Genomic DNA, 14,867 nt, shown 5'->3' on the forward strand with positions numbered 1-14,867 from the left:
GAAAACCTAGAAAAGTTTGAGCCAACGGTGTGGAACATCCACAAATAGAATTAAGGAAAACAAAAGAGAAGAACATGGGAAGGTTCCCCCAGAAATAACCTGCTATTGGGATACCGAATTGATCTTTTGTCCACTTCTTTCACTGTTTAACAGATGACTAATTAAGGGTATATTTTTCCTTTTTGGAATTGGAACGTCCACGTTGTTTTGTTGCAAGTTTCAATTCTTGAATCTCAGAGGGCATTAATCCCACTACCAAAGTTCTTTCATGATATTGAGGAGATCAGAGAAATGAAAATGCCATTAGAGAGGTTGACTAATTACGTAGTTCAATATTGGTCCCAATTTGCCTTTAAGGTTTAAGATTCTGTTCTTGTTATTGTTAAGCGTCTGGATAATTGCTGTCTTAGTTCTGTTGTTCTTGGCCCAGTTTCCTCCATGTTCCATACCATAAATTCTAATCAGAAAAACTCCATCACTGGTGAGAATCCGCTCTTCAGAAAAACAAACCCTTTGTGTCAGGCAAGATACTATATATCTGAAATGTACCCCCAACTCAACCAGCATCCATGACAGCAGATTCCATGCACTCTCCCAGTGTGAACAGTGTCTCTAATTGCAAGTCTTTAAGAGGGACGTTTATACCAAAGGGAGCAGGAAAAATAACAGTCAACTTTAGAAACCATCCTTATAGCAGAAATTGAACTTCCAAACTCATCATTGTAGTTTTATATGATACCAAGAAGATGAGAAATTAGACATTTTAAGGCCAGGGGCTAAGGTCCATACCTCCAACTGCTCACAGCTACAGTACCAAGCTGTGTTATCAATGCCACTCGATCTCGATAAAACATAGAGCATGCTGATTGACTATTGAATATGCCTTGTTATCATACTCGACAGTGTTTCTGTTTGATTGAATGGTCATCATAATTGAACCCACATCTTGTCTCAAAGACTTCTGTCCTCTATACACACATGGGGAAGATGTCTCAAAGGAGACAGACAATCAAACCCAAACACCTTTTCCAACCAACATGACTCTCCAAGACTACCTTTTGACTGTTCATAGAAATCATGAACTTTTGCACAATTCAGAGCATTTTTTAGCCTACCCAAAAGTACAGATTACCAGACCTCTAGATCCAATGTGTTGTCTGAGTAAGATAATTTATTGTATTTCGGAAGCATACAAATTATGCCTATTCATTTTTGGACTTCCACTTATTTACCATATTATACCCAAAATTTGTCATTGATCATTGAATAATCATTATTAGACAAACTTTTAGATTTTAAGTGGCTTTAAATTACTTGTAGAATCATATTCCTTTGACAGAGTTTTCCATGTTTTGTCACTAGAAAAACACAATGGGATTCTTTAACAGGGAGTTTTCTTTTGTTAATTTACATTAAATTTTGTTCTTGTATACAGCAATGTCACAGGCTTGCATGTACCAACCTGGACAGGACATTTCTAGCATGCATACTAGGGAAAAAGAACATGATTTTCCAGGGAAAAAAAAGAGAAGAATGAATCCTCATTTGCTTTAGTCAGTAGTATGCTCCCCAATCCCCACATTGCTGATACAATTTCGAATTCCTTGAACTCACCCAGATCAGGGACAGATCAAGCCCTCAAGATTCCGCCAGGCAAGAACATTTTCCTTGCATATTTAAAAATAAAAAAAGAAAAGGAATGGGAAAGTATAATCTTATCTGCTGTATTGTCTCCCAACAGATGATGAATACATCTTTCCTTCCTGTTAGTGGAACATCCACATCATTCTGTTGCAGGTTTGCAGAATTTCTTGAATCTCAAAGAACAATTTGCCACTATGGGAATTCTTTGCACTGAATTGCAGAGATATGCTTTAGCAAACCCAAAAAGGGTTTCATGATATTTCATTGGTTGATAGTCAAACCTCAGACATATGTTTATCCATTTTAAATACCAAGAAATGCAAAGAAAATAACCCAGAAACTGAATTTACATTATTGTCTTTGACAGCAATGCGACACTTTGGCATTACTTATTAGTGCTAACATTGACTGAAAGTAGTGGCCAGCTTTCATTGCTCGACAAGGGAAAAAAAAACAAAGTAAAGGAAAGAAAATTCCACCCACCTCCACTAATGCTCTAACCACCAATTGGTGTTCTAAAAATGGCATGGCTGCCTTCTTTTTGCCCTTTCATTGGTTCTTTTCTTGTGTTAATCTCTTTTGTAACAGTAATTAACAGTAAGATAATGGACTGTCGGTAGAGAGTGTCATCTCTGAAATGTGAATCGATACAAGTTTCAAAATCTTTGAATATGGTCGGTATATTTAATTGATTATAGTGTATAAATTCTATATATGGATATGGTCGGATTGATAGGTGATTTTAAACTCGAACCAAAGGGTATCTGCCGGTTAATACACCGATCTCAACGTTAAACAGTTAAATATATTTGATTTATTAATAATGTATACAATTTATACATTAAACATTTAAATGGACATGATCGGATTAATAGGTGAATCAAACTCGAACCAAAGCCCACGTGGCTGGCAATGAACCGGTCAGAACGTCAAACGGTCTAAAACACGACAGGCCTTTTCCAAAACGACAGCGTTTCATGAACCCGCCCTTTGGGAAAAGAGAAGAGATGAAAGATATTATAGGTCCCTTGCGTCACCTAGGAGTTGCTGCCGTCTCCTTTCTTCTTCTTCCCCAAAATTCTAAACACTTTCTCTCTCTTCAGGAGAAAAAATAAATTATTTTTTAAGTATTATTTTATTTTCACTTATTTTCCCACTCTTTTTCTCAGACAAATTGTTTTTTTTTTTCAAATTTATTTTCTCTAAGATACCATTTCCGAACCCAGAAAAGGACCTCAAAAGCCTCTTCCACTGACAAAAAAAGGGGTCTTTTCCTTTTTTTTTTTTGCATTTTTTAGTTTTTAGGGTTTGGTTAAATCAGGGCCGCTGAAGGAGGAGGATCTAATGGCGGCGGCGACGACGGCACAAGGGCAAACGGTGATGATGGACCCCACGGTACTAGATGATATAATCAGACGGTTGACAGAAGTCCGATCAGCAAGGCCAGGGAAACAAGTGCAACTATCTGAAACCGAGATCAAGCAGCTTTGTGTAGCTTCCAGGGATATCTTCCTTCAACAGCCCAATTTGCTTGAACTCGAAGCACCCATCAAAATTTGCGGTAAATTTTTGGGTTTTGTGGGGTTAAAGTTTTGTTTTTTGATAATAAACTTGAGCTTTTTTTTTTTTTGAGTTTGTTATGTGGAAACATAGAGTGGGTTTTGAAGGAAAGTTCGGTTTTAATAAGTATTTAGGGAAAACCCATGTGGATAAATAGGCTGTAGGAGGGTAGGAAAGGTTGCATTCTTTTAACAGTGACATAGTGTTTGCGGAATAAGATTCTTTTATTTAAATGGGGTTTCGATAGTTGATATTTCGAACCAGATGGAGGTGAATTTAACCTTTCTTTCTAAAAACCCAATTTACCTTTTCTTTTCGCGGAGAGAGGGGGGAGGGGAGTGGTGTTATTGGGTTGCTGTAGTTTTTTTTTACTGTTTGATTGCTGAAACTCAATGGACTGAAACATGGATAGACTTCATATTGGACTCTTTTATCTTTCTACCATCACTGTCCTGTATTATGTTTTTTTCATCTGATTGTAAAGTTATTGTGTTGTTTTTAGTGACATACATGGACAATATAGTGATTTATTGAGGCTCTTCGAGTATGGGGGTTTTCCTCCGAATGCCAATTATCTATTTCTAGGTGATTATGTGGATCGTGGCAAGCAGAGTTTGGAAACAATATGTCTTCTACTTGCTTATAAGATTAAGTATCAGAGAACTTTTTCCTATTGCGAGGAAACCATGAGGTGTGCATCTATTAATCGGATATATGGATTTTATGACGAATGCAAACGACGGTTTAATGTGAGACTTTGGAAAAGCTTTACTGATTGTTTTAACTGCCTTCCTGTGGCGGCACTTATAGATGACAAAAAATTTGTGTATGCATGGTGGTCTTTCCCCTGACTTGACAAACTTGGATCAAATTAGAAGCTTATCTCGTCCAACTGCTGTTCCTGACACTGGTTTGCTGTGTGATTTGCTCTGGTCTGACCCTGGTAGAGATGTTAAAGGATGGGGAATGAATGACAGAGGAGTTTCATTCACTTTTGGTGCGGACAAAGTGTCAGAATTCTTAACGAAGCATGATCTAGATCTTGTCTGCCGTGCGCATCAGGTTATTGACTTCACTAGACTTTCCTTCTCTTCTATTTATTGCTGTTCTATGTTAATGCTGACAAGTTGGTGCAGGTTGTGGAGGATGGTTACGAATTCTTTGCTGATAGGCAACTTGTTACAATATTTTCAGCACCTAACTATTGTGGCGAATTTGATAATGCTGGTGCAATGATGAGCGTCGATGAAAACCTGATGTGTTCTTTCCAGATTCTCAAGCCAGCAGAGAAAAAAGCAAAGTTCTTGTCCACTAAAATGTGATAGTTGCAGCTATCAATGTATAATGGCTTACAAGTCTTTACCAAGGTCAGCTAAATACTGTTGTTATTTTGTTCCTCTTTTTTATTATTGATGATTGTATGAGTCCTGGGTTGCCAGTGTTCCTGCTCAGCAGTGCATACGGATAAAGTATATTGACTTCCATGACTTTGCTCTAGCCTCTAGGGTCCAGGAATATGTGGCTGTGATTGTAGGAATAAATTAATTTAATGACTTAAGCTGACCAAATGCTTTTAATGTATGTCTTATTGTCTGGTAGTTGCGTCATACAGGTATACCATGGCAGAGATCTGCCATGAGTACATAATGTCCTTAGTGATTACTGTTGTTACTGCCCTCTGGGTTTACTTTTCAAAGTTTTCAGCATTTCAGGGTGTCAAATGCAGTCTGAATATGATTTGGTATTAATACAAAATTTTTAACTGTAACCTTTTGGCTTTTGGGTGGAAATAATGTGCAGTCATTATCAGAATGAGCATTATCATAAAGCTCCATTTGTAAAGGCAGTCATATAATGCCCATAATTGCATTTGATGATCCAGGTTCATGAACAAAAGAAAATGCCTTCTCAGATATAACTAGCTCTCTCTTAAGATGTAGCCTGAAGGTTGTCTGGATCACATGAAAGTAGAGAATGTTCAAAAGTAAAAAAGGGCTGGTAATAAAGAAGAACGGAAATGATTATCTTTCTATGGTTTAATTTCGTGATCAGGCCTCCCATCCTCAGTATCCTCTTGCCCCTTTTTGTCTCCTTCAGTATCTTCCTCGTTTATCTGTTGTGAGAATACTGGTGATTGGTAATGGGGCTTTTGTTATGTTATTGTCAGAAGGCCAAATTTCAGAATAATGGATCTTTTTCTCTTTACAGTTAGTTATTCATCTGGTTTAGTAAATGACATACCAACCATCAGTGCTACTTTGTAAGATTTACTGTTTCTCTTTGTCTCTAATGCAGATATCCTTTTTATTTAGGTCCCAAAAATGGTTAAAACTGAAGATTGCTGGCTTCAGAACTGTAGCTAGAGGAGATGCAAGTGACGGCTTCATGCATACTGTCTGTAGGGCAACAAGATGTACAAGTCTGGTTTGAGCAATAGCTATTGTGTAGGGTAGCACAAGCCAGAAGTGTTTTTTCTCTTTTTATTCTTATTTCTCCCCCCTCACTGTTTATCTTTTCTTTATAGCAGTTAAATCTGCGGTGCACGTGTAGATATATCTGGTCTGGCAACTCATACTTGTGCTTGAGTTGTTGGATCATAAAAAATGGCCGCCTCCGTCTTCTAAAGATTTTTGGTTTTTCCCAGACTACTCACTGATTGAGCTGTTTGTATGGATGAAACTAGGTGCATTCAAATTTTATAAGATGGTTAATTGCAATTAAGGGTCTCTATTGTTCACATTGTGTTGTGAAGATTTGCCTTCTGGTATATCAATGGGAAATGCTTTAAGTGATAGCATCCTCAATTCCTTTAGTTGACAGCTAATGCTTTGGAGTGCAGCATTGCACATTGCAGATTGAGATTGCTTTCAGCACCATTGATTTTGTCTGGTTGTTAGTGTCAATGGGTAGTCTCCAAAGTTTGATGTCTTCATATTTATTGGTCTGAAGAACAGATTCAAGTGTTGGATGGTCTCCCTATGAATGAGTAAGAAACAGATTGTTTTTGCATCCTTCGATTTGATCCAATTCTAGAAGGCCGGTTTCTTTTGTCTGATAGAAGCTTTGCTATTGACAACAAAGACCCAGCTAAGGAATTGAACGCAAAATTTATCATGCAAGAGTCACACAGCTCTCTGTTATAGGCTTCTAGGTCTTCTGTTCTTCCTTTCTCATTTGATTGTCAGAACTTCTTTTTCCCTTAAATAACCTTACAACTCAAAAATTTTACCGTTCTCGATATTTAGTGTGTAAATTATGAGTTCAAAAGTACTCTCTTAATTATCTTATGTAAAATTTTGTAATATTATAAATTTTTTTAAAAGATAATTTAATGCAAGATATAATTAAAATATATAAAAAAAATCTCACTTAATAATAAATATGATTATAAAATTTAAAAAATTTATCATCCATCCATATACATAACGATGCAAAAGAGGGAAAAAAAGAATATTTTAAAAAAAGGATAAAATTAAAAGCCTACATTTTCTCTTTAAAATGTATTCGAAATAATACAAAATATTACGAAAATAAAAGAAAAAGGGGAAAAGGACTAATAATTACAATTGCGTACAAAGGCGCCCACTTCCATCATTTCTACACTCAATTTAAATTTTGTTCGCTCTCCCCTCTCTTCTTTTTCTACTTTTCCCGTAGGGTTTACTCAACACTTTCCGAATTAATTTTTATTAATTTCCTCATTTCTCATTTCGCTTTTAAATTTTAACTACCCGATAAATTTTCCTGAAAAAGAAATTCTTCCGTTTTTTTGAGATTTTTTTTTACATTAATAGGATTTTAATGAATCTACCGGATCCGTCGATGGAGTTACTGGCAGCGAGCGGCGGTGACACCGTGAAGATCTTTGACATTAAGCTCGAACCGAACGATCCTTGCGTTTTAAGTTACTCGCCTTCTCCGAGTTGCCTTGTCAACTCGGTTAAGTGGAACCACACTAGTAAGCTCTCTCTCTCTCTCTTTTCTTTTATTTTTAAAAAGAGATTTTTTGTTTCGGCTTCTGTTGCTACGATCTGTTCGGTTGCTGAAATGTGGTGGCTTTTATCTAATCTTTTATTTTTTTTAAAAAAAATTTGTATTATGAAATGAATAATTTATTGAATTTAACTGAATAAGTTCTTATTTTAAGTCAATTAAGTGAATTTTTAAAGTTTTTAAACTTTATTTAAGATTTTATTTTAAATTAATTTAGCAATTATGCAGAGAATTTCAGTTTGTCTTTTTTTTTATATATATATATAAATTTGTTGAATTGATTCCAGCTGGGTTGATGTTGTGGCAGATTTAGTGGTGGCGAGTGCCGGAGAAGATAAGAAGATATCGTTATGGCGGAAAAATGGGCAGAGTATGGGGACAGTTCCGGTTGCTGGGACAGATAGTGGAGATAACATTGAGGTAATCCTCCTCTAGCTTTAATGCATTGTTAACTATAAACAAAAACTGTTGAATCTTATTGAAGTACTTGTAGTTTGATAGGTTGCAGCATAAATTTTTCGATTGGGATACAATGTTTATTTCCAGGTAGATCATGTACGCTAAATTTCACGTTGGTTTTTTTGTCTCTAACTATATTATCGACACCATAAGATTTTTAAATGCAAATGAATAAATGACTTAATTAATATTGTGAACGAAGCTCAGAATAGATTACTGAGTCATGTAGTAAATTGGGTCCATTATGAACATGAGAGAGTTGTGTAAGAGTTGCTTGTTCTTGCATTTTGTGTAAGTTTGTCCTTTATCATTATTATGTGTGTGCCGCATACTATTGTCTTTGGTCTAGAAGCATAGTGAGCAAAATATCATTGTTTCTCTTCAATAACGTTGGTGGCTATCTTTATATAGGACCCTATATTCTAGCATCAATGTTAAGACATAGCAAGAAAGGAGGATACAGCTTAAATAACATGGAGGGACAAGGTTGCTTGAGATAACTCATGCTTTGCATGGCAACAGAGTGATGTCTATTTCCTCAATCAGATGCTATCATGTTTTATGCAAAAAAAAAAAAGGAACACACTTTTTTCCATATGGTTTTATTGGAATAACTGAAACCCTCAAGTTTTTATGACTTGATGCCCCAAAATTGGTTATACATTAAGCCAATCCTTAATTGTTTTAAAGGCACTTAACGTTTATCAATTATTGGCGTGGGCTTTCTTAGTCAAATTTATTTAGTAAACTTTCTCTTATATCTGCAGGAGTCTATTTTAGCTATTAGCTTTAGCAACAAGGGATCCAGATACATATGTTCAGGGGGAAGTGCTCAAGTTGTAAGAATATGGGATTTGCAGAGGAAGCGTTGCATTAAATGGTTGAGGGGTCATACCAGCACAATAACAGGTGTAATGTACAACTGCAAAGATGAACACTTGGCCTCCATCAGCCTAAGTGGGGATCTCATTCTTCACAACCTTGCATCTGGAGCAAGGGCTGCTGAACTGAAAGATCCTAATGAACAGGTTGTTTAGTTTGTTGCATTTAGGTGCTTATGTTAATTTTCTAATTCTTGTTTGCAAGCTAATTTTCTTTTGATGGATTTTAAGACCAGGTACTGAGGGTACTTGATTATTCGCGGATTAGTCGACACGTTTTGGTGACTGCAGGTGATGATGGATCTATCCATTTGTGGGATACCACTGGTCGCAGCCCAAAGGTTCTCTCTCTCTCTCTCTCTCTCTTAATGTTCTTGCTATTTTAAACACATAATTAATTCCATTTGTCTTTTACAGGTTTCCTGGTTGAAGCAGCACTCTGCTCCCACAGCTGGCATTAGCTTCTCACCATCAAACGATAAGGTCTCATTACTTCTTTTTTATCCTCTTCTTCTCCTTTCAAGCGTAATCTAATGAATAGGCTGAGTTCTTTTGGAAGTTTGGGATGAAGGAAGCTTTTTCATGGTTAAGACATCTTGCAAAAATTTGTTAAATGTTCCGATGCTTCAAGTTTCTTTTTCCTTTTTGACAGATAATTGCTAGTGTTGGGTTAGATAAGAAGCTATACACTTATGACTCAGGGTCTAGAAGACCCTCAGCTTTCATTTCTCATGAGGCGCCTTTCTCTTCATTGGCATTTAGAGATGATGGTTGGACATTGGCAGCTGGCACCAGTAATGGTAGAGTGGTATTCTTCGATATTCGGGGAAAACTACAACCTTTTACTGTTCTTCGTGCATATAGTAGTTCAGAGGTGGGTCCTATTTTCCTCTATTTATTTCTTTTTAATATGAAAAGGCCTAGACCATAATAATTTCTTGTAGTTTGCACTCTCTTCCAAATTCGATTTTTTCCATAAGAATCTAAACTTGATTTAGATGTATACAAGACTGTGCTCTATAATGACTTTAGTGATGTCCCATGGGCTGTCACTGCTTGCTTGTTTGTTTGTGCTCCAACTTCGAAGAGTTTTGTATAAATGGGACAGAATAATGATAAATATTACTGTTAGGTTGCATTTGAAAGCTAAGAAACTTGATTCCTTTAATCATTTAAAATACTAAATGTTTATAGCATCCGTCAGGCTGTTTCAAGTTTATGCTGGCAAAGATCAAAACCAGCCATTGTTAATGAGAGTACTTGCACTGCTGAGACTGCTCTTTTGGGAGGTGCAGTGGAAGATTCAGTTCTTATGCCTGACCCCCTTCCATCTATGACATCATCAAGCCTTTCACTATCAACTGCAATTCCTGGTTCTCGTATCACTGGCCGTTCAGGTCCAGCAGAAGTACCGTCTCTAACTAGTAGTAGTGGATCAGTGTCAAGCACACTCAATCTGTCTTCTTCTGAGGAAACACCGCATAGAAGCCATCTGTGGCCAGGTGGAGCACTGACAAGATTACATGCTCCTCGTTCTACGTACAATTTTAAGGATGATATGGAGGTGTTTTCCCCTCTTGTCGATGTTCAACCAATCACACCCTCGCTGGATAAGCTGTGGGATGATCATGAGGGTGCAAAGAAAGAGCATCTACTCACTGATAAGAAGCCTTCTTCCCTACTGTTTCCTTCCAGCAGGAGGTTTGCTTTTGCGGATGATGGAGCAAGTGATCACCCAATATTTGATTGGAAGTCCAGTTCAATGTCTCGACAGGTTTTACGCTTTTTCATCTTTTATATAGAATTACTGCACTGCATGGCATATTTATTTTGATTTTTCTAAATAGGATTTTACTTTAAATCTTCGTGGTAATGAAGTTCTAATTTGGTGTTAGTATACTAGTTAGTCCTTATTTTTGCATAGAATGTGAATGTGGTGTTCATTTGTGCATTATGTTGTATGTTTGGAGCATTATGAGTGTTTGTCAACAAATCCAATAGATCAACCGTGTCTTACTACATGCTAGCAAATTGGCTTTGCATGTTTAGAGGATTTCTTAGATATAAAATTGCTGACAACTTGTTATTATGTGCAGTGAGCTCTACTTTCTGACAATATTCATTTCTCTTAATCAGTTACATAGTCATGACTTTGATTTTCTATTGTCTCCTACTTTCTTTAGCTGTAGAACTATTACTGATACGTAATTTGGTTTTCCTGGTGAAGTTGATATACTTTGTTCCAAATAATGATGTTAGTATACCACTATTTGTGCAGGATGGCACAAGATCTTTTACAGCATTGGGATCTACGCCTACGCCATCTTCCAAGAGTGAAGAGGCCTCCATCACTCCTCCTGAAGCTTGGGGTGGTGAGAAGATATCTGATAAATTTACCCACCTACGTCAGCTGCCATCTCGTTTTGGGATGCAGGCTTCTGGCGGTCTGACATCAGGCTCTATTTATTCTGGACAAGATCAGTGTTCAACACTCAGTCAGACAAGTATTAGCTCGTTAACAAGTTCTAACCTGAGCTATGAAAACTTGCGCACAAAAGATGTCTCCTCAAATGAGGAGACTTCATTGGGATTTCCAGAACACTTCTCCTCCAGCTCCATGTCTTCTTTGTCTCTAGGTTCAAAAGGCATTAGTGGAGCAGGCAACCTTGACTCACCAAAATTAGCATCTGTAGGACTGCCGCGAAGGTTTTCAACATATGCCGAGAGAATTAGTACTACATCTGCCTTCAGTGATGGAACATCTCATTTGGTGGCTTCTCCAAAAACAAAGAAAACAGGAGCTGAAACCAGAGAAGAGCTGTTGAATAGCTTGTTGTCGAGGTCTGATTCATTGGCTGCAGTGGAATCGGGAATTCTGCCGGCTATGAATGTATGAAGCCTGGTTTGGTTAATAATTGTTGGTTTCAATCTTAATTTCTCATATGATAGTTTGCTTTTAGAGTGGAGGTCTAGCTTGAGTAATCTTCCTGCTTGGTCATCAGGATGGTTTCACTGCTTGAAATTTTCTGCTGTCATTTACATTTGAAATCGTGAAGACATCCATGAAAAAGCATTTTTATGTTTTTCTATGATTTCGTAGTTCTCTTTATTTATGATGGTTCATTGATTCTGTCTCTGATAGGGAGGAACATTACAACCCCACAAGGCTCCTTAACCAGATCCCCAGCAAGGAAGTAACCTTCCTCTTCAGCTATTTCAACTTACTCTTGAAAAAACCCTTGATTCATTTCAGAAATCCATTCATGGAGATATGAGGAACCTTCATATTGAAAACATGCAGGAGGTATCTGCCTATTTTCTCTTTCCATATTGCTCTGGCTTCGCGTGAATATTCTCAGCTCTAATTTGTGGGCACATTTGACAGATGGAAATGTCCCGTGTGATGAGCTCCATTCTAGAGAACCAAGCAGAGCTGATGAAAGAGGTTCAATCTCTCCGGAAAGAAAATCAGCAGCTTCGTCAATTGCTTTGAGCAACGACTAAATAGCATTACTGTGTTCGGTTAGCCAATGTCTCTTTTGATCTCCTCACTGTTTCATTTTTTATGATTTATGCTTCATCGGTAGGCTTGTCTCATGTTAAAGTAATATTGCTTCTTTAGCAATTGTTTGTGCAGAAATGTGTAAAATATCACAAAAAACAGAACAAATATGAGGCTAAGAGATTGGTCTTTGAAACATGTATAGAAATGGTTCTCAGTTGATTGAAAAATGAAGCTTCTAATTTCTAACAGAGTTGTCTCTGTACATCGAGTTCCCTGTTTCAACTTGCATGATAGATTGCATAAATTTTACATGAATGTCTGCTTATGCTTTTTTCCTTTTTATCAATATCGTCAAATATTTAACATAATTTAAGCAGCATTTTAGATAATTAAAGAAGCAGAAAAGGAGAGACTGTTCCTATATGTTATCTGATAAGCTAAGAACCCTATATCTAACAAGAAAAGAGTTAACAAGCATCTACTTTCTCCAAGCCCTCTTGCTGTGTCATTGAGAGTGGAACAAATTCAAAGCAGCAAATTTACAAAAATATTGTTGAATAAATGCGAGAGAACTTGGGATTTGGGTTAAAAATCCCAGAAATTGCAACCTTTGAATTACTATTTTCCACCATTAGAATCCTGTCCTTGTGAAGAGGAATGAACAAAGGACAGAGCTTTGAGCTCTAGGAGAATTCAAAGAATAACAAGCCATCGTTCACATAGATGATAGGACACCAATGAGATTCATAGGATTATACAAATAAGATGAACAAAGACAACAAACCACACAACAAAAGAACAACTACAAATTCAAATAAAAGACATGGAATACAGATTGTCACAATTTATTCACAGTGCGAAAATAAACGAAAACATCGCAAAGAAAACAGGAAGACAATTACAGTGGTGCTGCCTTGCAACAAATTAATGCCCAAATCACATGGAAAGATAGCCATTTGAGAGCTGATTGCTCATAAAATATTTTCATGTTTATTGTCTTAAGATAATAATAGTTAAAGGAATGTAATAGATAATTTAACAAATAATAACGAAAACAACAAACGAACTCTCATAAAAGGGTAGAATCAAATGAAAAGAGAAGAGATTTATAGTAGAAATAACAAACTCACCACAACTCATTTGAGCAAAGGATGATGCTTTCTGTGTTTGCCAACATTAGACATTCAGTTCAGTTCCTACATTATTTGGATGGAGAGTACATGCTGCACTTTATAAAAATCCTCTCCTTTTCTTCCGTCTATATCTTGAATCCTCTCTATCAATGATCTGTTCATCCCTTCTAATTTCATTTGCTGATGAGTAGTGGTATACCTCAACCCTTCTGGAACCATCTTCAAGCCAGCAACATCAGTCAAATTTAAACTACGTAGACATGGCATTGCCCCTTGTTCTATTTGCCACTCTGCTAAATTTGATCTATAGATATCAAGAGAATCAAGTTGAGGAAACCCATTAGCAGAGCAAGATATTGTAGTGCCTGTATATGATAAAGACTCAAATGCAGAGAATTCTCAAATGAGGTAGCTTTTCTAGTACAGGCATTGGATCCTCATTACTATGCGAGCGGCACAAGGTTAACTTGCAAATGTTTGTTGGAAGAAATTTCAAAACATGGTGGCTCGATTCTGGGTCTTCTGCTATCCTCCTTCGTAACAATAGTTTGGAGAGGTGGTGGCATTGAGAAAGCTGCTCCTATTCTGGAAATGGAGTCGATCTCACCAACTCCATGTGCAATGACCGAAGGCTGTCTAATCCAAAACTAGGGGATCTTAGGATAGCCTCCACATCTCCTGATCTCGTAAACTGTATTCCTAAACTCCGAATATTTGTCAACTTGAGCAATGCATTGTTTTTGGTCAAATCCTCAACCCTTATGTACTTCATAGTTTCAATATTTTCCAAAGTGTTTACTTGGCAAAACCCTTTTATTTTATGAAACCTTTTCAATCCATACCATCTTATCACTTTGATAGAGTTTCACTAGTATTAGACTTTTGTTTAGGGATTTATCCAGAACTCTGTTTGTTTTTGAGATTATTCGTGTTGAGATGCTGCCAAGTATTCCTTGAGCAACTGCTCCTTTTGTAATTGTTCAGAACAAGCTCTTCTCATGATAGCTTCCATGCCAACAGGAATCTCCAAATCTCAACGTTGAAGACTCCCCACGACATTCCAGTTTATCATTAATAAAAACTCATTTTTCAAAAAAAAAAAAAAGAACGTGGCAAGACCACTTCATCACTTTGAAAACCCAAATACCTTAAATGACACAGATTACCAATTTGATTTGGTATAATCCATGAACTATCCTTTTTCTAGAGTTTCGACACTCTTAGGAATCTGAAATGATTGCATTTTGATATGTGTAGCCTTACCAATTTCTCATCTTGAAAGAGGAAAAGAGAATGCAAGTTCAGACATTCTCCTTTCAAAGAAACATACCTTTTACCGGGATGAACAACGATTCTACTTGCCTTAGATAGTGCCTCCACAGTTAGATGAAGAGAATGATTCTTGTTTCCATTCATTGGTGGCTGAACAATTCCAAAGAAATTTTAGCTTTTGACACGCACAAGTCTCTTAAAAGATCGTGAATACGACATGTCTTCACACCTACCCTTGTATGATCCCTTCTACTAACTTGAACCAAACATCTGTTTGTTAGCTTTTCTAGGTATTGTTCAGCCACATCCTCCAACATTTCTCCTCCTTCTGGTGATGGAGAAATAAAACCTTCAGCAATCCAAAGTCTAATTAATTCCTTCTTTGAAATCTCTGAATCTTCTGGATAATGACCAAGATAT

General features: G+C 36.8%; 1 protein-coding gene and 2 pseudogenes across 2 annotated transcripts; 2 read left to right on the plus strand and 1 right to left on the minus strand.

The window, feature by feature from the left end:
- The first annotated feature begins 2,654 nt into the window (after positions 1-2,654).
- On the plus strand, positions 2,655-5,941 carry LOC110424918 (serine/threonine-protein phosphatase PP1 isozyme 4-like; annotated as a pseudogene). Its single transcript, XR_016351789.1, has 4 exons — positions 2,655-3,227; positions 3,707-4,266; positions 4,341-4,571; positions 5,500-5,941. The product of XR_016351789.1 is annotated as a serine/threonine-protein phosphatase PP1 isozyme 4-like (transcript).
- A 1,057-nt stretch (positions 5,942-6,998) lies between these two features.
- NEDD1 (Transducin/WD40 repeat-like superfamily protein) lies at positions 6,999-11,758 on the plus strand. The gene is made up of 9 exons (XM_021439623.2): positions 6,999-7,162; positions 7,505-7,617; positions 8,424-8,684; positions 8,774-8,878; positions 8,955-9,020; positions 9,190-9,411; positions 9,742-10,311; positions 10,816-11,427; positions 11,680-11,758. Exons 1-9 carry the CDS (start codon positions 7,006-7,008, stop codon positions 11,710-11,712), a joined length of 2,139 nt encoding a protein of 712 aa, XP_021295298.2. The 5' UTR covers positions 6,999-7,005; the 3' UTR covers positions 11,713-11,758.
- A 1,480-nt stretch (positions 11,759-13,238) lies between these two features.
- LOC110425463 (putative disease resistance RPP8-like protein 2) overlaps positions 13,239-14,867 on the minus strand; it is a 3,494-nt pseudogene continuing 1,865 nt past the window's right edge.

The sequence above is a fragment of the Theobroma umbraticum genome, unplaced genomic scaffold (genome assembly GCF_002168275.2).
Source record: "Theobroma umbraticum cultivar Fairchild unplaced genomic scaffold, ASM216827v3 scaffold_81.0, whole genome shotgun sequence".
In the NCBI taxonomy this organism is placed as follows: domain Eukaryota; kingdom Viridiplantae; phylum Streptophyta; class Magnoliopsida; order Malvales; family Malvaceae; genus Theobroma; species Theobroma umbraticum.

What these genes read in the sequence shown, in the direction of transcription:
- NEDD1 (XM_021439623.2), top strand. Translation starts at nt 7,006, where the DNA reads ATGAATCTACCGGATCCGTCGATGGAGTTACTGGCAGCGAGCGGCGGT. An exon ending in GGTTAAGTGGAACCACACTA is followed by an intron (nt 7,163 to 7,504) that starts GTAAGCTCTCTC and finishes ATGTTGTGGCAG; the next exon opens with ATTTAGTGGTGGCGAGTGCC. An exon ending in GTGCATATAGTAGTTCAGAG is followed by an intron (nt 9,412 to 9,741) that starts GTGGGTCCTATT and finishes AGCATCCGTCAG; the next exon opens with GCTGTTTCAAGTTTATGCTG.